General features: G+C 37.3%; 1 protein-coding gene across 1 annotated transcript; it reads right to left on the reverse strand.

Annotated features, from left to right (window-relative positions):
* Positions 1–455: 455 nt before the first annotated feature.
* Positions 456–23,603, reverse strand: LOC108715094 (prostaglandin F2-alpha receptor). Its single transcript, XM_018259928.2, has 3 exons — positions 23,296–23,603; positions 19,261–20,116; positions 456–791 (listed from the first exon to the last, which is right to left on the reverse strand). The coding sequence occupies exons 2-3, from the start codon at positions 20,053–20,055 to the stop codon at positions 456–458; spliced, it is 1,131 nt and encodes a 376-aa protein (XP_018115417.1). The 5' UTR covers positions 20,056–20,116; positions 23,296–23,603.
* Positions 23,604–23,863: the final 260 nt, after the last annotated feature.

The following is a 23,863-nucleotide window of genomic DNA, read 5'->3' on the forward strand; positions in this document are numbered from 1 at the left end:
AAGGATTTTCATTCGATCTAATGCCCTTTTCTTCGATCAAAAACTTAGAAAAAAAGCCTATGGGACTCTCCCATAGGCTTTTAAAGCAATTCGGTAGGTTTTAGGTGGCGAAGTAGGGGGTCAAAGTATTTTTAAAAGAGACAGTACTTTGACTATCGAATGGGCGAATAGTCGCAGCGTTTTTGCGCTCGATCTATTCGAATCATTCTACTCAGATGAATTTACGCCAATTCGATAGTCGAGGAGCACAAAAACACCTCGAAATTCGAAGTTTTTTTCATTCGAATCCTTCACTCAAGCTTAGTAAATGTGCACCTATGTGTGTGTGACTAGGAAGAGCTGCAGGTAACTATCAAGTCCATCTGTCTGGAAACTGAACAATCTTAGTGAAATTCATTCATTTAAAAAAAATACTGCTCAAATATGCTTTAAAATCTGTGAAGGACCTAAGCAATTTATTTGGTTTCACTGAGTTCACATTTTCTTTCTGTGCCAGTTTTATGACTACTTTTGAGTGTATTTGCCCGGGTACAACTTGGTGAGTCAGATAATGTGGCACCTTTTAGTGAATTTTTGATGGAGCTAAATTCCCAGGTGTGTAAGCTTATGACTTCGATGCCACAACAACGTCTTGCAATCCTGAAGAGTTTTTTGAGGACGGTTTTCCTTAGGAGGATGTAAACCCAAGGATCTAAAATCTGATTCCACGTGGCCATTCGAAGACTGAATAGAATTGTCTCCCGAGTCTGCAGTGGATCATCACCTTTGAATACAATGTTAGCCATTGTAACCTGCAAAAAAAAAGAAAGGATTTGTACAATGTATGCTTACGGTTTCACATATTTCAGTGTCATTCTCATTTCCTAAAGGACAGTTCCAAATACTAAACGAAGGATAATTGATCCTGTACTAAATTGGAACAAAACAACAATTGAGGTTTACAGAATATATTATCTAGTAGAATTAAGTCAAAGGCAAAGGGAACTTTTAGAGTTTTCTTGAAAATATTTCACCACTCATGAGTGGCTTCTTCAGTTCAATTGAGTGGTAGGGAATTCCTTCTAGATACTGTGTATCATGACCTGGATTAATGAGAATCTTTATAGACATATTTACAGAATACAATATGTACCATGAATGCCATCTTAAAATAAGGAAACTAGTTTTAAATATTTCAGCATTTACCGTTCAGACAGAGAAATATAAAATGGTATTGTCAATGTGACTGAAAAAGTTGAAAACAGGCCTGATCGATTTTTCCAAGGCAGTGAAGGCAGTGAGACAGGTCAAGAATCTATTACATAACAGGTGTATTCATATGCAAGAAGAGCACAGCATGACCTTCAGCAGACTTTTTTTTGCTGTGCAGAGCAGTAAAGAAATAGTAACTGCAAGAGGTAAGCTTTAAGCAGCATGAAATAAAACTAACAAAATACATATTTTTATAAATAATGTATCCATATATTAAGAGAGCCAAGATTACGAAACACTCATGTGTCAGAAGCATTATTCTTTTCAGAGCAAAACATTTCATCCCAGGAGACAGCAAGTCAAACTTGCTTCTTAGAAAATTATTCTGCAAATGGCTTTGAAAGAAAGTCGCAAAACCATGCAACTTCCAGTCAGTGTTTCACTCACAGTAACACATATAAAGGTATATTCTGCTATATGACCAGGGTCGGACTGGGGGGCCCGGGGCCCACCGGGACTGCTGTCCAGGGGCCCCCCTCCGACCCCCGCCCCCCTACTAAAACGCGTCGGTCCAGCAACAGCGCCGCTCGGCGCGCATGCGCAAGAACGGCGTTCGGCGCGCATGCGCACCAGCGCCGTTCGGCGCGCATGCGCACCAGCGCACCATCGCCCGAAAAAAAAATTATTTTTGCCGATTGGAAATATCTATAAGGGTTCTGGCCCGGCGGGGGCCCACGAGGGTCGGGGCCCACCGGGTTTTTTCCCGGTATCCCGCCGGGCCAGTCCGACACTGTATATGACTATTACATCCATAATCACAATTATTAATCACGATTACTAATTACAATTTTGTATGACTTTTAGTAATGGCAAATGAAACAGTCAGCAAGAAATATGTAACATTTTCTGTTACTAAGATGTTAGCATCTCAAAGGAACTATTGATGACTAAAATAAATCAGGTCTTTGAAAGAATTATTTGGCCATAGCATTTGGTTTAGAATTGTAAATACCCATTTTGATTATTGATTAGCTTTTAAAAGGATGCTTTGCTGTTTTGGTTTTTCTAAAAAGAGAATTCTTTTCTCTAGAGAACTCCATGTTCGATAGTTTCCCTTTTTGGATTAAATATGCTGATTGCGGGGAAAAAAATCTCCTTTGTAAATAAAAAAGTCATCAACACCTCAAAACCCTAGTGAGTTAAAACATCCTTCTACTTTTTTCCTTTGTATCCCTTGAAGCCGATGCCTCACAAAATAAATTTGCCCCTAAATATTGAAAAGTGTTGTTTTTTTGTGGGCGTTACATGCATGTAAGGTTAAGGTTATCCAAAGACGTTTTCAAACATTTTAACAATAGTCTTTAATTTTTGTAATAATCTAAATCTTTAAATGAATAGTTATCCAAAGAGGTTTTCAGACATTTTAACAATAGTTTTTCATTTTGTAAATAATCTATTGTTTACATTCACTCTATGCTATTCACACAGACTGCCTGGTTAAATAGTATTTAGGAATACTTTGAACCCTGCATTTCTTGTAAATGCATGTTAAAATAATTGTATTTCTTTACATGCTTTTGATCTCTTTTGTGTTTTTAAATGCCTTTTTGATGGGCCTTAATTTACATTTAAATACCATTTTTATTGCTCCAGAATTGTGATCTTTCTCTGAAGCAGTCTATAACAAAGGTTTTTTTCCAGGACTGAAGGATATATATTTAGATGGCACAATAATGAATGATTCCATTGATTTTGCTGCTGTAAGACATTACAGAGCACGCAGTAGTACCAGGCCTCTTTATTTAACCTCAAGGCTACTATAGCATTAAAATATCAAGTTTTTATGTCATAGGTCCTGTCTATAACTGGCGCCATCCAAATATATAAAATTACAAGACGTGAGGTCAAAAAGATCACTGTGAAACTCCACAATTATTATGGTTGGAGCAACAGCTCTGCTTACATAATTACATTCTTTAGACAGTACTGGAATAGTAATATCAATTTTACTGGCCTGTTAAACAGTAAAACACATTGTGATGTCAGTTCTTCTAAGTGACATGCTATTTTAAATTATGGGTAAAAGATGAAATGTAAAACTTTTTTAGCAGAAAATCTAGCAGAAAATCACTTAATATCACAAGTGCAGAATGTTGATGACATTAATGGCATCCAGTCATCACTGAACGCACAGGGTGGCTTTTGGCTGAAGTGTGCAGTTCCAGATGTTCTGGGAAAACTGGGAAATTTACATATACAATTTATGCAAAAAGGAAACCCAAAGGTAATTGTCATCATTGCAGAACCTGCAGGTATTAAATATTTAATCAAATTTTTAGGCAGAAAATTAAAGATTGTACCTTAATAAAAAAAACTAATACATGTTTACAAATATCAATACATTGAGGGGCTATTTACTAAAACTTTATTAAAACACTTTATTAAAAATGTCAACCAAACACCCCTTGTTATTTTAAACTCCCATGAATTCGAGATTCGACCAATTGAAATTTATTAAAAAAATCACATTTTTCAAAGTTGGGTGAATAGGATTGACCCGCAAATTTTGAAATTTTAAAAACTCGAATGTCAGGAAGGCTGCAAACAACTCCAAACTGATTCCAGAATGTCTTCCATTTAAAAAAACCGCAAAGGTGGCGAATAGTCGAATTTGAGTTCTTAAAGGGCCAGTGTATGTTAAATCTCGAAAATCAAATTCCAATTTTTAAAAACCTCTCTAAAAAATTGATGCGACAAAAGTCACAACAAAATTAAGAGTCAATTTGAATTCGACTTTTTCGAATTGACATTCAAAAAACCCAATTTGTCACCCCGAAAGTTTGAATTTATCAGATTATCGAATGAAAAGCAGGGCACACAGCCCAAAACTATGGAGAATCCTGAAGGTAAAACACATGTTCCAACTGTTAAAGAGACCATCTGCCAGTGACTTCCACATGATTCGACTGGTTTTAGCTGTAGTATTTTCAGATTTAAATTTTTAGCAGCTTCAAATCATAATAAATCTCAAAATATTCAAGTTTTTTTCCCTCTAAAAAGTTTTTCTCATTTAAAAATTCTACCAGAAAAATCTGAGGTTTAACAAATAGGCCCCTAGGCTTATTAACAAAGATCTCAGTGATAAGACTTTATCAAGGCCTTTTTATATTTTAGTGTCTTGATCCGTTATGTGAAAACTCACAAATGGGGGGTCACTGATCCCATCTAAAAAAACAAATGCTCTGTAACGCTACAAATTAATTGTTATTGATACTTTTTGTTTTTATCTTTCGTTTCAGGCCCTGTTCTATTTATATTCTCTTATGTAAATTAATTCATGTTTGCTAGGGTAATGTTGACCCTAGCAACCAGATTGCTAAAATTGCAAACTGGAGTGCAGGTTGAATAAAAAGCTAAATAACTTAAAAACGGCAAATAAAACATAAAACACTGTATACTAATACTAAAAGTTAATTCATTAGCACTATCCACTTTGTTATATTTGTTGAACACTAAATTTCAACCACATGTACTTGAGATGAAGGAGCAATGTACTATTTTGTTTATTTCTAATTTATGAACTGAATTGACTTGATGGCAAAGCATGCCAATTGCAGCCATCTGAAAAGCTCCCTTAGTTGCCTCCTGTGGTTTTCATTTACTTGGACTGATAACACCTGGCATTAAACTTTTCAGCATGGAAATAATCGGGTGGTTGTTGCCGTTTTGGCTAAATAATTAAGAAACCAAAGAGGGGGTTATTAATACACAAAGTTGTGTATCTGAATAAACGCAGGTCTAATCACAGGTTATAATATTTTACTTTTGGAGAAAACACTTTGGGCTCTTACTCATAGGAAGTGATGGGCAAATTTCTCCCATTTCGCAGAAAAATTCTTCCGAAATTGGTGGTGGGCCCCGGTGCAGTAACCCTGGGCCCCTCGATCCAACAATGGGTACCTAAAACTCCTGTGTGAGCACAGTCCCTTTGATTGAATAAGCTGCATTTTTTCCTGCAGTTGAACGCATTAAACTGAACACATGGGGAACACAGGAAGAATGCTCTTTAGTAAGAACCCTAAAAGTCATTGAACCCTAAAAGTCAAAGGCTTGCCAGTATGAACGTAAAATTGATGCCGAGCCAACTACAAGTAGCAGCAAATGTTTCCATATGTGACTTTAGCCAATTTATACAATATGTCAAGGATTTGCTCACTGGAAACTTTCTGGAATCCCCCAACATCCCAACATTGTCTGTTGTCCAAAAAAAAAAGTTTGTATATTTGTCTCCTTTACTGTATTAGAATGTGATATTTATATAGGTAGAAGCAGGAACACTGCTCTGTTCCAGTCATACAATGGACTGCAAAATGCTATTTTTTTAACACAGCACCTGAACTCAGCTAGTCCTCCAGCCTGCATCTGATGAACCTATTACTTTCATGCAGCGAGCAGAGCTACTCTACGGCCAGTGTTTGTTGCCTCATACCAATTATCTGAAAACAACCCCAAAACACATTGGGACACTAAGCTACTGCATTAACTGCTCATCTAGAAACAGATAAACTGTTAGACCAGAAACCAATAACTGTAAGGAAACATGTCAGCTACTGAATTGCTGAGACCTGTTTATTGAAAGTCAATGCAACTGTCAGCTCTTCGACACTGTGAAGTCAATTAATCTGACATTACATTTATTGCTTGTGAAATAAGATTTATTAGTGGAACCATATAAAATTAAATAAAAACAATTTTAAAAGAAGTTGCTGTTTACAGGAAAATATTTTAAAAAATGCCTCAATCCTAATAGGATGTATTGCAAAATGTCTTTCTTAAAAAAAAAACTGGATTTAAAATGTTAATCGATTAAACTGATTTTACAGCTAGACAGTCATACATTTCTGTTCTATATAACTTCTAAAGGGATTGCTTGGAAATATTTAAAGCAAAGTAAAAGAGACCAAATCTGTTTCTTTAAAGACTCACATTTATTCATTAACTTTAAAAGCAACATTGGTTGGTACAGTATACATAGTGGGAAAAGTGCATACGCTTTACACAACGCGTTTCATTCCCTCCTGGTAACTTCAAGGTAGCACATATATATCCAAAACTCTGCATATGCCATTAATCAAAACAGTTTTCCTTAAGATTTAATAATGTGTGTTTATAGCATATATGTCTGTGCTATATAAAAACAAGGGTACTTTCTCTCTCTCTCTCTCTCTCTCTCTCTCTCTCTCTCTCTCTCTCTCTCTCTCTCTCTCTCTCTCTCTCTCTCTCTCTCTATATATATATATATATGTTCCTCAACGTTTTAAAATTTTAAATGTAGAGTTTGGGAAGGGATATATAAGTGCTTGCTTGGGAGGAGACAGTTCACATTTCAAGTGTTAAGGCGTTAAGGGTATACAATTTTTCCACAATGTATACTGCACTTTTACAAGAGAAGGAAAGCTAACAAGGCAGTTTATTGCCAATAGATAAGCCACAACAGTGAAAGCTAGAATGCTATATTTATTCTTTATAATGCCTTACCATATCTGAGTAAACAGCTCTAGATGCTCTCTCTGATTGTTTAGGATAGCAGGTGCCATATTAGCTTGGTGTGACATCACTTCCTGCCTGAGTCTTTCCCTGCTCACTCATAGCTCTGGGCTCAGATTACAGCAGGGAGGGGAAGAGGAAGGGTGGAAAGGGAGGGGAAGAGGAGCAAACTGAGCATGCTCAAGCCCATGCCCTGGAGGTTTAAGCTGAATGGAGGAAGTCTGATACAGAAGTCCATGTGTACACAATAGAAGAAAAGAAATGCTGTGTTTTTTTGACAGAAGACTCAGAGTAGCATTATTTTGAGGGTTTACTGGTATACAGTATTTATATAGTACTTTCTGATAAAGCTTACTTACCTTTCCTTGCCCTTTAATATATAAATCAAATTTAGAGTGTTTTTAAAAGAAATTAATTTGAACAAAACCGGTCACTTCTACTTTAAATTCCGTTTGAATAGTGGGACAGGGGTTGAGGAATCCCCTGAGACCAGCATCTAAGAAACAGCACCTCCATTAAGCTGTATATGAATAGGCTAGCAGGTGAGCAGGCTAATTTTGAAACTCTAATTTTCTAATCCTTATGTATTGCATGGAAATATACATTGATTATTATATCTGGTTTGTTCATTTATGCAAAACTACTAAATCCAGCTTTGATTAGCTAAGCAACAAACTAAATGCCATTTGCTTACCACCTCATTTTTCTTTTCCACTTTGCATATACCCTTAAGTAAAAACACATTTCACAGCATGCCTTCAAAGTTTAAATGGCTTATGGGGATTACCTTAACAAACTGACAATGTATTACTGTAGCTTGGCTATTAGGCACACTCTAAGACCTTTTTAGGAGGCATTGGTGGTTGATTTGTTTTTTCTAATTTACTTCTAGTGATGGATGGAAGGAAAACTTAGCAAATGTACAACACACTGGAACTTAAAGGGATACTGTCATCGGAAAACATGTTTTTTTCAAAACGCATCAGTTAATAGTGCTACTCCAGCAGAATTCTGTACTGAAATCCATTTCTCAAAAGAGCAAACAGATTTTTTAATATTCAATTTTGAAATCTGACATGGGGCTAGACATTTTGTCAATTCCCCAGCTGCCCCCAGTCATGTGACTTGTGCCTGCACTTTAGGAGAGAAATGCTTTCTGGCAGGCTGCTGTTTTTCCTTCTCAATGTAACTGAATGTGTCTCAGTGGGACATGGGTTTTTACTATTGAGTGCTGTTCTTAGATCTACCAGGCAGCTGTTATCGTGTTACCTTCCCATTGTTCTTTTGTTCGGCTGCTGGGGGGAAAAAGGGAGGGGGTGCTATCACTCTAACTTGCAGTACAGCAGTAAAGAGTGATTGAAGTTTTTCAGAGCACAAGTCACATGACTTGGGCAGCTGGAAAATTGACAATATTTCTAGCCCCATGTCAGATTTCAAAATTGAATATAAAAAAATCTGTTTGCTCTTTTGAGAAATGGATTTCAGTGCAGAATTCTGCTGGAGCAGCACTATTAACGGATTCATTTTGAAATATTTTTTTTTCCCATGACAGTATCCCTTTAATATCAGGAGAGCAAAAGAAGTATTTATGATTATGGTGACTCAGGATTGAAACCAATGCAATACAACTAACTATAGGTTAAAGTTATCAGCTAGGGAGGGGCATGGTTTGGGTGCCAAGCTAGATACACGCACTATACAGAGGCTCCCGCTCGAGGTACACTAAATCGTGGGGAAAAAAAAAGTGGGGAAACTGACAAAAGGCTTCACCCCAGCTAACACCCAGAGAACTGCTTTGAGCATGAAAACCAAAGAAATATCTTTTTAACTTTTTTCGAAGGTAGCCAGCCTTCCCTCTCCGCACAACACAGTCTTAAGATAGCGGACGAGGAGGAAGCGCGCCAACAGAGTGACTCCACAGGCAACTCTACCCCGCCCAGCTACGGATATACAGGCACTGATAGCGGCCTTACCACAAAAGGGCGATCTCACACAACTGCTGTCGGATATAAAGGAGGCGCAACGACACAAGACAGCGGAGTTCAAAATGGAGCTTAAGACCCTCGCCACGCGCCTCAATACACTAGAGAGCGCACAAGCATGACGCAGGCCAATAAACGCTGTGTAGACCGGCACACGGGGCAAATAGTAGCACTGCGACGAATGGTGGAAGATGCCGAAAACCGAAATAGAAGGTGCAACATCCGAATAAGGGGGATACCGGAGGAAGTTGGAGATGCTGAGCTACGCCCAACACTACTACAACTGTTTAATGAACTATTAGAGCAAGACCGGAGCAAAGACATCCCCATCGATAGGCTACACAGATTTGCTGGAGCCCGTGAGGGGAAACAGAAAAAAGTGCTGTGCTGCCGGCAGCATTTCACAACGAAAGAAAAGATCCTGCGGCGCGCAATAGAGGTTGGTGGCGTGCAGCTGGAGGAATATAAACTGGAGTTTTACCAGGACTTGGCGTACTCCACAATACACCAGAAACGCCTTCTGCAACCTATACTGAATGTACTCTGCGGCAAGGATATCAGCTAGAAATGGGCCTTCCCCTTTGCCCTAGTAGCCAGACAGGGAGGGAGAACCTATACCCTTAAAGACCCACTAGAGTCCCAGGCCTTCTACAAGCAACTAGGCCTACCAGCCACCCAGCTCATAGAGTGGCGTGAATATATATATGGCGTAGATCACCAGCCAGCCCCAACCCAGGGAGTTACCGACCATGTGTAGTAAAGTTAAAGATAACCCCCTTGATGGAACACGCTACCCCTGAGTACTAATGGGGATTGAGGGCAGCGGATAACAAAAGGGCCAGAAGGCTACTGCCCTGGGCCTAGTCATCAAATGTGGCAACAGGTTTACTTGCTGTATAACAAGCTTGTCATGCAGTTAAAGAATGCAAACCGTGACTCTATGGTCCATTATAGGCAACCTATCCATAGACAGATTAATAACTGCCAACTAAATGGATCTCTGGCTAGTCCTGAATTTTGCTTATTGCACAGACCTCTAAGAACCTAAAGGACTTTCTTTGGGTAAATCAGCAGCAACAATTACAGGATAGAGACGCTTACTAAAAGACAACCGTATTGATTCCATGCAGAAGCAATTAGGACATTGGCTGTTGACATAGTTTGGGAAGCGACCTGCAGTATAACATCACCCCTATCTCTGGTTGACCAGTTATTTTCTCTTCATGTTATGCACTTTCATCAGTTGTTATACAAGTTTAAAACGTTGATAAACACATGTTTATTGCTTCAACAATGAATTTTCCCCAAGGCTCAGTCAAGATACGGACCACGCCTATGTTAACCACTTAACCAACAGCAGCAGCCCCAGGTTGTAGGCGTTAACCAATGGCAACTATATAGACTCCACACAGAAACAATGCTGGTACCACCAGGCTGTATAATTTATATTGTTACCCTTACCTCTAATAACTTGGAGTATTTACTTTGAGTTGTACACTTTCATATGTTATTATATCTGCCTATAATGTTGTTATATATATGCTCATCGATATCAAAGTAAATTGTTCCCTGCCCAATTTAACCTATAGTAGAATATGCCTTACCGCAAATGTAAGCATACTCAAGGGTAGAAATTAGTAATGGAATCCTATTAGCAACATTCCCCGAGACTAATGGCCCAGTTTTTCTTTATTATTTGACAAATACCCATATTTGGAAACCCGGAGCTATAATGTCTGTATGTAAATACTTATCACTGTAATGGGGAATGAATACCAAAGTTCAGGTACATAACTAATAAAAGGAAAACCCACCGTATATTTACCGTGTTGGTGTGTGCATATCTATCACCCTATCAGTGTCTTAGTACCACGGCCTAGTTTAGAGATAGATCTTTGTGACTACTAGTGGTGGACGAATTTGTGTGAAACTGTGAAAAATTTGTTTTCTTGACGCCGTGTCTAGTGACTACAACTGACCAGAGCTAGATAAGGTGATTCCCCTAGAAACGACACATATTACAACCACTATAAGACACTCGATAGCTAAGTTATCTACCTACCCCCCCCAGTGTCCTAGTTAGTGACCCAACTACAAGCAAATCCATACATGAAGTACCGAGTAAGTGGGAGCCCTCTCGGTATAACCCCATAACCCAAAACTTTTGGTGGGTGCCGACCCACCTCTGATACAAAGAAGACACCCCCCATAGACACCAGACACACCTTCCCTAGGTGCATTTTGAGACCACCTGAGGGTCGAGGCGTTAGTCACCCTACCCTTGGCCTTTTAAAGGCTGGGTCCCTTAAGCCTCCTTCCTAAGACTACCCTTACCCTACTTACCCCTACTCTCCCCCCCCTTTTTTTTCTCTCCTCTCTTGTATCTGCTTTTCCTCTTCTTCTGCAGAGCATGCCTGAAGCCACTAGTTCCAAGACAACCACCAAGCTATGCATAGTGAGCCTCAATGTTAACCGACTGAATTCTCCACAGAAACGCATCTTGTTGTCAAGTGAGCTCCGAAAACTTAAAGCTTTGGTTGCATTCATCCAAGAGACGCACTTCAAGGAGGGGAATGCTCCCAGGTGGAACAACATGTACTATCCAGAAATCTACACTAGCAGATACCAGAACACCAAGGTCAAAGGAGTCGCGATACTGTACGCACATGACATGTGGTTTTCTGATATCCGAAAAAATGACAGACCCACTTGGTAGATATGTATTTGTTGAAGGCTCTATTGCAGGGAAAAAGTATACGTTTGGCAATCTGTACCTCCCTATACCGATAAGGCCACATACCTCTCAGCTATCACTAACACCCTCACTGCATTCACAGAAGAGAACCTACTACTAGGGGGAGATTTTAATTGTTCCTTAGATCCCACTGTAGACACCAGTGCAGGGAAAACCAGTGTACCGGGAAGCCAAATCGTAATGCTGAAAAAACTATTGCATAACCTTCAGGTTATAGACGCTTGGCGTATACAACATCCCACCACAAGGGATTATACTTTCTACTCACATCGACATAACGCATATACTAGAATAGATCTCCTCCTAGTGTCATACAATAGCCTAAAAGAAGTACTTTCTACTAAAATACATGACCGCACCTGGTCTGACCATGCATTATATTTATATATTTATTATATTTGCATTATATTTACAACCACCTACTTCCGCCCCCCGCGCAAACACTTGGCAATTCAACGAGGCTCTACTCAAAGACAAACAAATTCTAAACGATATAAGTAAATACATACAAATATACTTTAAAGAAACCTCCACTGCAAATGTTACTGCCCTGACTTGCTGGGAAGCGCATAAGTGCATCATAAGAGGACTTCTGATACAAATAGGAGCTAAACTCAAAAAAGCTAGAGCTGATAAACAGAAGGCCTTGCTTACTAAGATATGGAATCTAGAGAAGCAACACAAAGCTAACACCTCAGATACTGTATTAGCTGAGCTCACAATAGCCAGACAGGAATTGAATAATACATTAGACAATTTTACAAGGCGAGACATCACTATATTGCGTCACAGATTTTACGAACACGGTGACAAATGGTGGCGACTAATGGTGAGAATATTGAAGAACAAGCAAGCTAAAACTTATATATCAGCTATAAAAGACACTAAAGGGAAAATACATCACCTAACTGACAAAATAACAGACACATTTGAGCAATATTACACAAAGCTGTACCAGCTAGAGGACCCACACCGACACTCGAAACACATAGCCACAAACCTAATACAAGACTACTTGAACAAATCTAACACGCCAAAACTGAAACAACAAGATGTCACAGCACTACAGCAGGAAATAACAATAGATGAAGTCAAATTAGCTCTAAGCAACACTCCTACAGGCAAGAGCCCAGGACCAGATGGCTACCCTATAATTTACTACAAAACATTTCAAGAGATACTCCTGTCACACTTTACTAAACGCCCAGCACTCCCAGTAAGCCTGGACCCAGGATATTTCCAGAACTGGCTAATACATGGGAACCTTCAACTTTTTAACTTTATCAAAAAAGGAGAACTTTGTACAAAAACATTGTAAACTTAAGTGACCCACCACGACATAACATTTCTATATGATATACAGAGGTCTACAAGCATCAGACAATTTAAATAACCTACACTTTATCCAATCATGGAATGCAGATTTAGGACTCACTCTTTTAGAGGAACAGATTGGTAATATGATACTTAAATTAATATGCAGCTCTAGATATAGTCGTATACAGCAATTAAACTATAAAATTCTCACCAAGTGGTATAGAACGCCAGCAAAGCTGCAGTCAATATTCCCACAGACATCTGGAATATGCTGGAGATGTTCCGAGGCAAGAGGTAACATGATACATATCTTTTGGAATTGCCCACAGCTAAAACCATATTGGGAGCAGGTCATCTCTATGTCAGAGGAAATTCTAAATTCTAATATAGACAGGAACCCTGCATATTGCCTGTTGTTCTATATAGAGAGCTCTATCTCTGCCTTCAAAAACTCATTGGAACCTCACCAATTAAATGCGGCGAAATGTCTCATCCCACTACACAGGAAGACGCAACAGACATCAATAAAAGAATGGCTTACAAAAATTGAGGAGCTTTATGTTTTTGAGGAACTCTCAACGCATACAGAGGAACAAAATGCAAATTTCACTGCAACTTGGTGGAGGTGGCTGGAATTTAAAGAAACAGAAAGGTACAGGGACCTGTTTCGATGAGGTATTGTTCATACATCTTCTTCCTCCCCCCCCCTTATTTATTTACAATTTTTCTTTCTTTTCTCTTTTTCTTTTCTTCTTTCTTCACTTTTCACAATACGGACCTTCCCTACAGTATGTTCCTAATCATCCCCCCCCATCCCTATCCCATTGTTTTATGTACAATTCTCATGATCCGGTATGAGATGGATCTAGCATATGGTATTCCTGTAGGTCCTGCGAGACCGACACTGTTTGAAGCTCATGTAAATATTTTTCAATAAAAAGATAATTGGACAAAAAAAAGTTATTAGCTAGGTACAGTGAAATAAATCCCTGTAAATGTCTTTAGTGTGGAGAAGGTGTCAGGAGCTGGGTCCCTATAGCCAAGAATTCTTAAAAAATATTACATAATAGCACAAAACAGATAAGTCTATAGTTAATGTTTGTATAAGGGTACAGCAGTATCCTTAATCATATAAATACACATGCAGTGTAGTATAATCCAGGCAATACTCATTGAATTGCTGTTTACTATACCATTTTATTATTTATCTGCCACTATTTTGATGGTGCAGGTTAGTATACCATTGGATGCCAAATTCTTAACATTCATACACACACTGGGTGTATTTACAGGGGTGATCCTGGGGCTGCTGTTGCCTCCCCCGCACTTAAAACATCAGCATTGGAGCGGGTCAAAGGGGGGCCACATAGCAAGTGCAATGAGCACAATAGCGTTCTCTGCACTAGCAGAGCCAAATTTCTGGGTAAAAACCCTGATATTCAGCCTCTTGTAACTGGTCGCTGGTTGCTGCCTGTTTTCACCTTGCCTCATGGCAGGATTGGCCCTGTGTATTTAAGTGAAAACGGATCTGATAACATAACATTATTATTATGTGTAGCTGAAATGTGACACACAAAGTTCCACTCAAGCTCACTGACATATAGATTATATTTAACTATCATTCAGTCATAGCGGCAGATTTCTATGGGACTTGAAGAAGCAAATCAATGGGTAAACTGTAACTTTCACTCATTGATAAATACTCACATAGGAATGAAGAGAAGCTCTTTGGTGAGCTGTAGTTTCACACATTGATAAATTTGCCCCATAAAGTTAGTCCATAGTTCTCATAATCAAAATTATGAGTGCTCATTGGCTGGAACAGTTTTGTATTTAGCAGTGAAGGACTTAATCAGGAATGCTTGCTTTCAAGCATAATACTTAGGGGCAGACTTATCAAAGGTCGAGGTGAATTTTTTGAATGAAAAAAATTCAAATTTCAAGCTTCGACTAGGGAATAATTCAAATTCGATTTGAATTTGAAAAAAAAATCAAAAATTTGAATATCGAAATCGATCATGTACTGTGTCTTCAACCATTCGCCATCTAAAACCTGCTGAATTTCTGTTTTAGCCTATGGGGGACCTCCTAAGACCTATTTGGAGTCAATTGGTGGACTTTGAAAAATCGAAGTTTTTTTGGGAAAAACTTCTAATTGAATTTGATCTAATGCGCTATTCCTTCGATTCGTACAATTCAAATGCGGCCCAATACGGACCTACTCAATCAAAAACAGACCTATTTGACCAAAAAAAACCCTTCAACTTAATTTCGGGTTGGTCTTTTTGAATTTCGAAGTTTTTTGAAATTTGACCCTTGATAACTATGCCCCTTAGGGTCGAATTCTGAGTTCATGAGTGTTATTTAAAACTCCCATAAACTCTACATTCGAAATCTATTCAAAAAATCTAATTTTTCAAAGTCAGGTGAATAGGATCGACCTGCAAACTCAAATCAAATTCAAATTGAATTTGATTCAAATTTTAAAAACTCGATTTGAGTTTTTACTCTGAAAAAATTAATGTCAGGAAAGCTGCATACAACTCCAAATTGATCAGAGGACGTCTTCCATAGGATAAAACAGCAATTCGGCAGGTTTAAGGTGGCAAATAGTCAAATTTGAGTTCTTAAAGGGCCAGTGTATGATAATACAAAAAAGTGCCAGTTTTGGGCATAAAAATAACAAAAAAAACCATCGAATTAGAAAATTTGAATTTTCACTTCGAACCTTGATAAATCTGCCCCTTAAAGTCAATGGGGGGAATTCACAAAAGTGGAGGAAGCATTTTTTCGGTGTAACAGTGGTGTTAAAACTGGTTTAAATACAATCTCCAAATTCACAAACAAAAATCCGACAAAATACAGACTCAACCATGACTTTTCATATTCTGGTGAGAGAAAGAAAGAACAGTTTACAGACACTTTTGTGAATTTGTCTTTAAAACGACATAAAATTTCATTTTTAACGACATTTTCTCCCAACATTTTTAAAATGGAGTAAAGCTCAGTGTAACACTTCCACCTGTGTCATCTCTACATTGTTTCACCCCACTTTTAGGTGCAGTATGGGGGACTAATTGGCATATTCCTGGGGATAAGCAGCCTATTGTCAGGGTTTAAACCCTGTTTTCTGTGTAATCATATATGAATAATAATAGATTTTTCTATTTCTATATGTAAGTCCAACATAAATTAGCTGACAAAACACGTTTTTACCTCACATTTGCATTATTTTGCTATTATTCGTTAAATGAATGAGAGGCCATGTTAGTATTTTGAGATCTTTATTTAAAGGTGAAGTAAAGCCACACTGACAAATGTCAGTGTAGACTGTTCTGTGTTCTGCCATATTGGCCTGTTAAGGTGGCAGGGAATCTCTTCTCTGAAGTGCACCATCATTACTATGAGGCACATGTACAGCTGAGAGGCACCTAATGACAGACTGAGAGGTTTAGGAAGAGCTAAAGACAAATTCAGAAAAAATAGCGGTAAAGTGTCTCTTGAAATGTTGTGTGGAAGACAAAATCTGGAAACTATTTTGTTTAAAAGACAAATTCACAGAACCGGAGATAGAGGTTTGTAAAAAACAGGGTGGTGAAGTGTGCCTGACATAAGCTTAGGGTTGCATCAGCCTGGTTTTCAGAAGAAATGCTGAAGTAAATCCCACTTTCTATAACAGGATTCAATAAAGAGTTTCTACTTTAATCTCTGTTTCTTTGGAAATAGAAGATTGTAAAATTAGAAAACTGTCCCACTGTGGGTCAACCTTAATTACAGTTTCAGAATATTTATCAAGTAGAATCCTGCTTAATGTATTGTTGGTCATTTTGCTCAAATATGAGGAGAGAGAGAACATACTTCTGTTGCTCAGTATGAGAACATTTTAATGTTGTAATGGATCCAGCTCCTAATACAAGGACAAAGAACATGGAGACAAATTTATACAGACCAGGTGCACTGCTTACATTTTGGGACCCATTTACTAACAATTGGATTTAATTTTTTTCCACAAATCTTGAAAAAACTTTCTTTCCATTCTTAATTTCTTAAAAGCTCAGAAAATGTGAAATTTAATAAGTGATAACTTCGCCAAGTAAAAGTTGTCGATATTTTCTAATTTTCTTTTCACTAGTAAAACTTATTTTTTTTTAGCTCTTTCTTTAACTTGCACTTTTTCTATTCATATCTTTTAATAAATTGAATGACAAATGTGTTTTTAGTGTTTGTGAGTTTAGTCTTGATTTACAAAACCTCTAAAATCACTAAAATTCAACCTTTAATAAATTTTATGTTTAGTGATGATGATTTAAGAATAAATGAAATGACTTGCCTGTGACATGATGTCACACTATTGATTTGCCAACAAATAAAAAATAATGTTCAGGGACATTTTGATTTAGAACTTGTGCATCACCCAAGACTTGATCCAAAAGTGGAACATGGTGTCTCAGTACAAGCATATATTTTTATTAAGTACAGTATACTGGCCACAAGCCAGCTTTGTGTTTTAAAGGACATACTGCAGTGCAACTGGCTATTTTAAATGGCACATTTCCAGGGACAAAAATATATATTCCATCATAAATACATATGAACCATCTTGGGAAATGAGGAATATTTGGTAACTATGTATATGTAAAAGGCTCCTGTGAGCTTTATTAAGGTGTAAGTATGTATATGCATAGTAACAGCAGTCAATTTCTTTTTAAGATATGTTATGGCCCTTGGAGCTGGAATATAGGTTGTTAAGCATAGTCCTCTCCGATAGAGGTGATGTTTTAAAACTATTTGGATTAAATTGAGGGAAAACTTAAAATCAGTGATGTAAAATGGGGGTTCTACTGTATATTAGTATTTTTGCCCTGACCAAGAGCAGTCTTCAGAGTCAAGAGCTATCATCTAAAACTGTGAATAAATGCCATGTTGTAGTTAAGCTATGTTTAAATATTATTTTTACTCTGAAGATGACAATCTAGGTGTAGCAAGGCTCACGCCTACCATTTCATGGACTCCCAGAAGCATTATTTTACTCTTACATTATGGTATATAAAGATAATTCCAATCTCAAGTGTTATATCAGTAAGACTTCTTATACCTTGTGTAGGTTCCATCAACTAAAAGCAGGAAGAATGCATAAAATGGGCAATATATGTATTTACCACTGTTATTAATACAAATTGCAAAAAAACTATTTTAGAAAATATATGTATATTAGAGACCTGCTTTGCAGCATTTGGCATTTCACCATCATATTTATAATTTTTATAAATCTGGAAAGTGTTAATTTGAGACTGCATAGACCCATTTAACTCAACCTTCTGGTGATCTGTTGTTAACAAGTTTTTAAAAGGCCAATTAACTGAATGTGCAGCTAATTAACAGTGTAAATGTTCAACATTTTCCCCAGCAGAGTTTAATGACTCTACCTAGGACAATGTATGGCTTAATCTAAAGCATTCGGTTTTCTAAAGACTGTCCTTCGAAGTAAAGCTGCAAACTGGCCATGGGATGAATAAGCCGAGTAACAAGCTTTCCTTTCAATGGCAAGCAAGTAACTGCTCTTTCTGTATGCTCTGTATAAATGATGTTTATGTAACTGCCACCTTTGTCTCTCCCAACACTTACATCTAAACACTGCATCTAAAGATTGCAATGTAATGTCCTTAAAACTCACTAGGGTCTGTTTACTCAGAAGCTTCTAATATATTTGGATTGCACTTGGGAAAACAAAGTTTAGTATAGAACAACAAGGAGAACATTGAATGTTGCAGCCGTTCGTAAAGTTGGTGTTTAAAACATTCTGTGTATTTAAGAGTGTTCCTGTAACTCTAATTTTTTCATTACATACACAGTTTCATGGTAAGAGGATCTAGACAGTTTAAGCATAAAATCTTACTACCAAGAACACTTGTAACAACTTGTGCTGATTAAAAATTAAACTGCAAAATACGTTGTTTTCATATACAGAAAAAAGAATTCACCTTAGATGTTTACTGTACAATTTGTTCCCAGCATGAATAATTTTATACCACTGCTGGCAATTCTCTTTGCATTTAGAAATAGTTTGATTCAGTCATGGCATTATAAGAAGCTAGAAGCTGTAATTATTATTCAAATTGTAATGTATTTGTGATTTAGACCAGAAGGCTAAACTAATAACACAACAAACCCCTAATCATAAATAGAATGCAGACAACACAGTGGTTAACATTCCTGCTTAGAGGCACTTGGGTCTTAGGTTTAAAGATACAATATCACTGCATGAGTGTTATTTGTATGTTTTCCGAAGTGCAATCCAAATATATTGAAAGCTTCTGAGTAAACAGACCCTAGTGAGTTTTAAGGACATTATATTGCAATCTTCTGGGTCTATCTGTAAAATATGTCAGTACTATGTAAATAAAAGAGAATTATTAGTTGGAAATGCAGGTGTGACTACTTATGACCTTTTTCCTCCTCTCAACTTACCAGGAATGGAGTCCAGCAGATGCACGAGACACACATTATGGCCAAAAGTTGGATAATCATCTCAATATGATGAGATCTTCCTTGTCTGTATTGGTGATTCCTTATTTTAGATCTAAGAAGAGTTATACCAGTAATTGCATTGCACAAGAAAGAGATGGCAAGGGACAGGATCCCCAAGAAGGAGAAAAGCAGCAGATTAAACTGATCTCTCCACTCTTCAATATGTTCAGTTTTTATGAAGCACCAAGTTCTGCTTGCCTGAATGTGATATCCTCTTGCAGTGAGGATAGGCATCAAAGCAACTAAAATTGCAAAGAGCCAAACCAAGGACAAGATCATTTTTACATGTTTTGATGTCATTTTTGTAGAGTGAAATATTGGTTGTGTGACTCCTATGCATCGTTCCACTGCCATCACGCTTCCGAGTAAAAGTGGGCAGAGACCAAAAAATACCATACACATTCCAAAGACGCTACAGACAATGTTTGATTGATCAAATCGCAGCCAGTCCCTTTTGGACGCATAAACAAAAACAGCAATGGTTCCATTAATGAGATGGCCAAACAGATCAGTGATCACCAACCCGCTGGCAAACAGTAGAAATGATGCCTTTGATTTCTTTCTGAATCTTTGATAGGCCTTTAAGAGGATTGCTATTGCAAGGCTGTTGGATAGTATCCCCACTGTCATAAATATGATTGAAAAAAATACTGATATTTTCTGGTCCATAAAGTTGGTTGAGTTGGAAGAATTGGCATTTTCAACATATGCTGTCAGTCCTGAGCTGTTGTTCATTCTCAAAAGGGAAAGGATGGGAGGTTTAAAGCATTTCCAAAGTCTTGCAAAGAAGTAACATCTGAAAATGGATTAAAAAAGTTAATTAAGGGGTCAATTTATCAATAGGTCAATTTATCCAGTAACGATATATGCCAAAGCAAATTCATGCAGTTTCCAAGGATTCTGTGCTGATAGGCAGTACTAAGCATTACCATTGCTTAGGGGAGAATGGCATTCAACTGCAGTCAAACACAGTGTAAGGAACTGATACATGTATAAGCTTTGATAAATAGGACAATATGTTAAATACTTGCCCAACTGTCAAAAAAAAAATATTCCAGATAGTAGGGGAAGTTTTGATAAATCTGAAAATAGGATTGCTGGGAATCCTTCTTGAGCTATAGTGATCTTCCCCTGAAGCTGAAAGTCTGGGTGATGAAAGTACAGCCTGGAAAATCCTGGAAAATCTACCGTCCCTCAATTAAGTGATGTTCGGCATGCAGATCTTTAGCCAGATACTTCTCTGCTTTTAACCTGTGAATGGTTTTCACAATATTTTGGAAACATATTCCCAGCTTAATATACCACATAGAAAGCTGCAAGCGAGCAAATAATACAAGCAAAATATGCTTATCAATTTCTTATATTATAGCCAGTCTTTAGCGATGTCACCTGTGGCCATGATTTCATAAAACTTTTGAATGAAAAAAGTATTAATTATATCTTAATTTGGATGAAATACTAGGTGTTGTTTTATTATTACAAAAACAATTTGAACTATTTGGATAAAATGGAGTCAATGGGAGTAATTTAGAGCTTTAAGGATAATGGATCCCATATCTGTGCAATATGTTGGCACTCTAAAAATACATGTTAATAATAATATACTGACTGCGAAAGAAGAGGGAAAACCTTTATGCTTCTTATATTAGTATTACATCACACTATGCAACCTGCACCACAAATTAGGCTACCAAATGCTTGGAATAGCAACTGACCAACTGACCAACTGAATATACTCTTTAGAGATCCATCAAACTGTTCTCACTACAAAAATCCTTTATTTCAATACCAATATTTTCACTTAAGAATATTAAATAACACTGTATATTCCTGAAAATTCCTTTGAAATAAGTACTATACCACTATTTTAAGCCAAGTTCACATTTTTTATTTTCTTCTCTTGAATATTTTTAAGATTCCTTTACAGCACAATCATTTCTTTTAACAAACTTAAGCTACTGATTAGGCACGATTTGAGCATGAGCAGTTTAGTGTCAGAGGTAAAAATATTGGATGTATTAAAAAGGTAATGGCGTAATTACCATAGATGGAAGAGGTCCGTAAATAACCAATCTTCTTTCTTTGGTGGTCACAATCATTTAAATATTTCTTACGGAAACTATTTTAGTTAGCTAATGTTACAGTAGCAAATGTTTAGGGTTTTCAATAGCAAGAACTTTTATAGTCCTTTACTCTGTGCCATAATGCTGCATTTATGTTGCTTCCAGACAAAGTGTTTTATTCTCATAAATCCCTCCATAAAAAATGAGTAAGTCATGATTAGTCTCTCTAATCTCTCTCTAATGCATGTTTCTTCCCTATATGTCAATTCAGCAGGATATAAAAACATTAATTTAACTAGCGTACTAAGTTTAGCTTCGCAAGGCTCATTGCTGAATTGCTGAAGCCTGTAAAAAGCAAATGGAACTCTATGCCTCTATCGACAGCTCCTAAATTACTAAAACTTCTGCTTAACTCAATCATAATTATAATTAGTTTATTGTTAGTATATACGCATGGGTATCCACACACACACATATGTGTGTGTGTATGTGTATGCATGTGTTTGTGTTTATTTGTGTTTACTACAGTTATAGGATCTATTAACCAGAATGCTCGGAACCTGGGGTTTTACAGATCTTTCTGTAATTTGAATCTCAATACACTAAGAGGCCCATTTACTTAGGGTCGAGTATTGAGGGTTAATTAACCCTCGATATTCGACCATCGAAGTAAAATCCTTCGACTTCGAATATCGAAGTCGAAGGATTTACTGCAATTACTTCGATCGAACTATTAAATCCTTCGAATCAAACGATTCGAAGGATTTTAATCCATCGATCTAACATTTTTCCTTCGATCAAAAAAAGCTTATGGGGAAGGTCCCCATAGGCTAACATTGGTGCTCGGTAGGTTTAAAGTGCCGAAGTAGGTAGTCGAAGTTTTTTTTAAAGAGACAGTACTTCGACTATGGAATGGTCATATAGTCGAATGATTTTTAGTTCGAATCGTTCGATTCAAAGTCGTAGTCGAAGGTCGAAGTAGACTATTCGATGGTCGAAGTACCCAAAAAAAAACTTTGAAATTCGAAGTTTTTTTCTTCAAATCCTTCACTCGAGCTTAGTAAATGTGCCCCTTAGTCTGCTAAAAGTTAATTAATCAATAAATAAACTCGACAGGATTAAGTTGCCACCAATATGAATGTATACTAGGGATGCACCGAATCCACTATTTTGGATTCGGCCGAACCACGAATCCTTTGCGAGAGAGTCGGCCAAATAACGAACCGAATCCGAACCATAATTTGCATATGCAAATTAGGGGTGGGAAGGGGAAAACATTTTTTACTTCCATGTTTTGTGACAAAAAGTCATGCAATTTCCATCCCGCCCCTAATTTGCAGGCAGAACAATTCGGCCGAATCCAAATTCTGCTGAAAAAGGCCGAATCCTGGCCGAATCCCGAACCGAATCCGGGATTCGGCGCATCCCTAATGTATACATCTAGGTTTGGATCAAGTATAAGGCACTGTGTTATTATTACAGAGAAAAAGGACATCATTATAATAAATCAGAATTATCTATGGGAGGTGACCTTCCCGTAATTCAGATCTTTCTGGATAATATGGATCCAATAACTGTACATGTGTACCATATGGTCGTTAATACTGCATATCCATATTGATTTGGAGACCACTGAATGCCTCATCTCATTAGGAAGGACCAGAAGAGAAGCAAAAACTTTGGCTCTTTTAAATGTGAGTAGGTGTGAGTATTTATATTTATGTATATGAGAAAACTGGCAAGAGACTAACAAAGAGTACAGACAGAGTTATAGACAGAGTTATAGGAGATAGATAGACAGATCGATAGATCTATAGATTGATAGATAGATACATGATACAGATTAAATGTCATAATAGAGTAACAGGCTGTATATAAATACATGCTACAGTCAGTATTAGAAAGCATTTACCATGTTAAGGTTGCTGTCTCAGGCACAATTAGCAGTAAATGATTTTCCCATCATGTTCTTGCTTCTTCATTCTGTAAGACAGCAGCGAGAGTGTACTTTAGCCTGAATGTTTCCAATAGTGTAGGAAAAACCCAGCAGAATACAAAAGATGTTCTCAGAATCCTGATACGCTTTTTCACATTTTCCTTGTAAAAACTTGTTAGCTTGAGTAAGACTTTTTGTAGGCTCATCTCATGTATAAACAGGCAGTTAGGCAGAGCTGAATACACTTGCAACAGACTGTATCTCACTCTGAACAGAAAATCTATGTAGTGTTTCACAGGCTGGCCAGATTGCCCAACTCCTCCCACAGCTGTTAACCATTTTAAGGCTATGAAAATAAAGACACCCCTTCCATGTACTGATTCTTTAAGTGATGACACAGCTACAACACAGAAAAGGTGCTATTAATAAACATGTTTTATTTTAGTACGTACTAGACACAGCAGCAGCATTCGAAAAATAGTAAATACTGTAGCTTTGTAGTATTTTGCTCACCTAATGGATATAAAATTATTAGCTGCATATT

Source organism: Xenopus laevis, chromosome 4S (genome assembly GCF_017654675.1).
Source record: "Xenopus laevis strain J_2021 chromosome 4S, Xenopus_laevis_v10.1, whole genome shotgun sequence".
In the NCBI taxonomy this organism is placed as follows: domain Eukaryota; kingdom Metazoa; phylum Chordata; class Amphibia; order Anura; family Pipidae; genus Xenopus; species Xenopus laevis.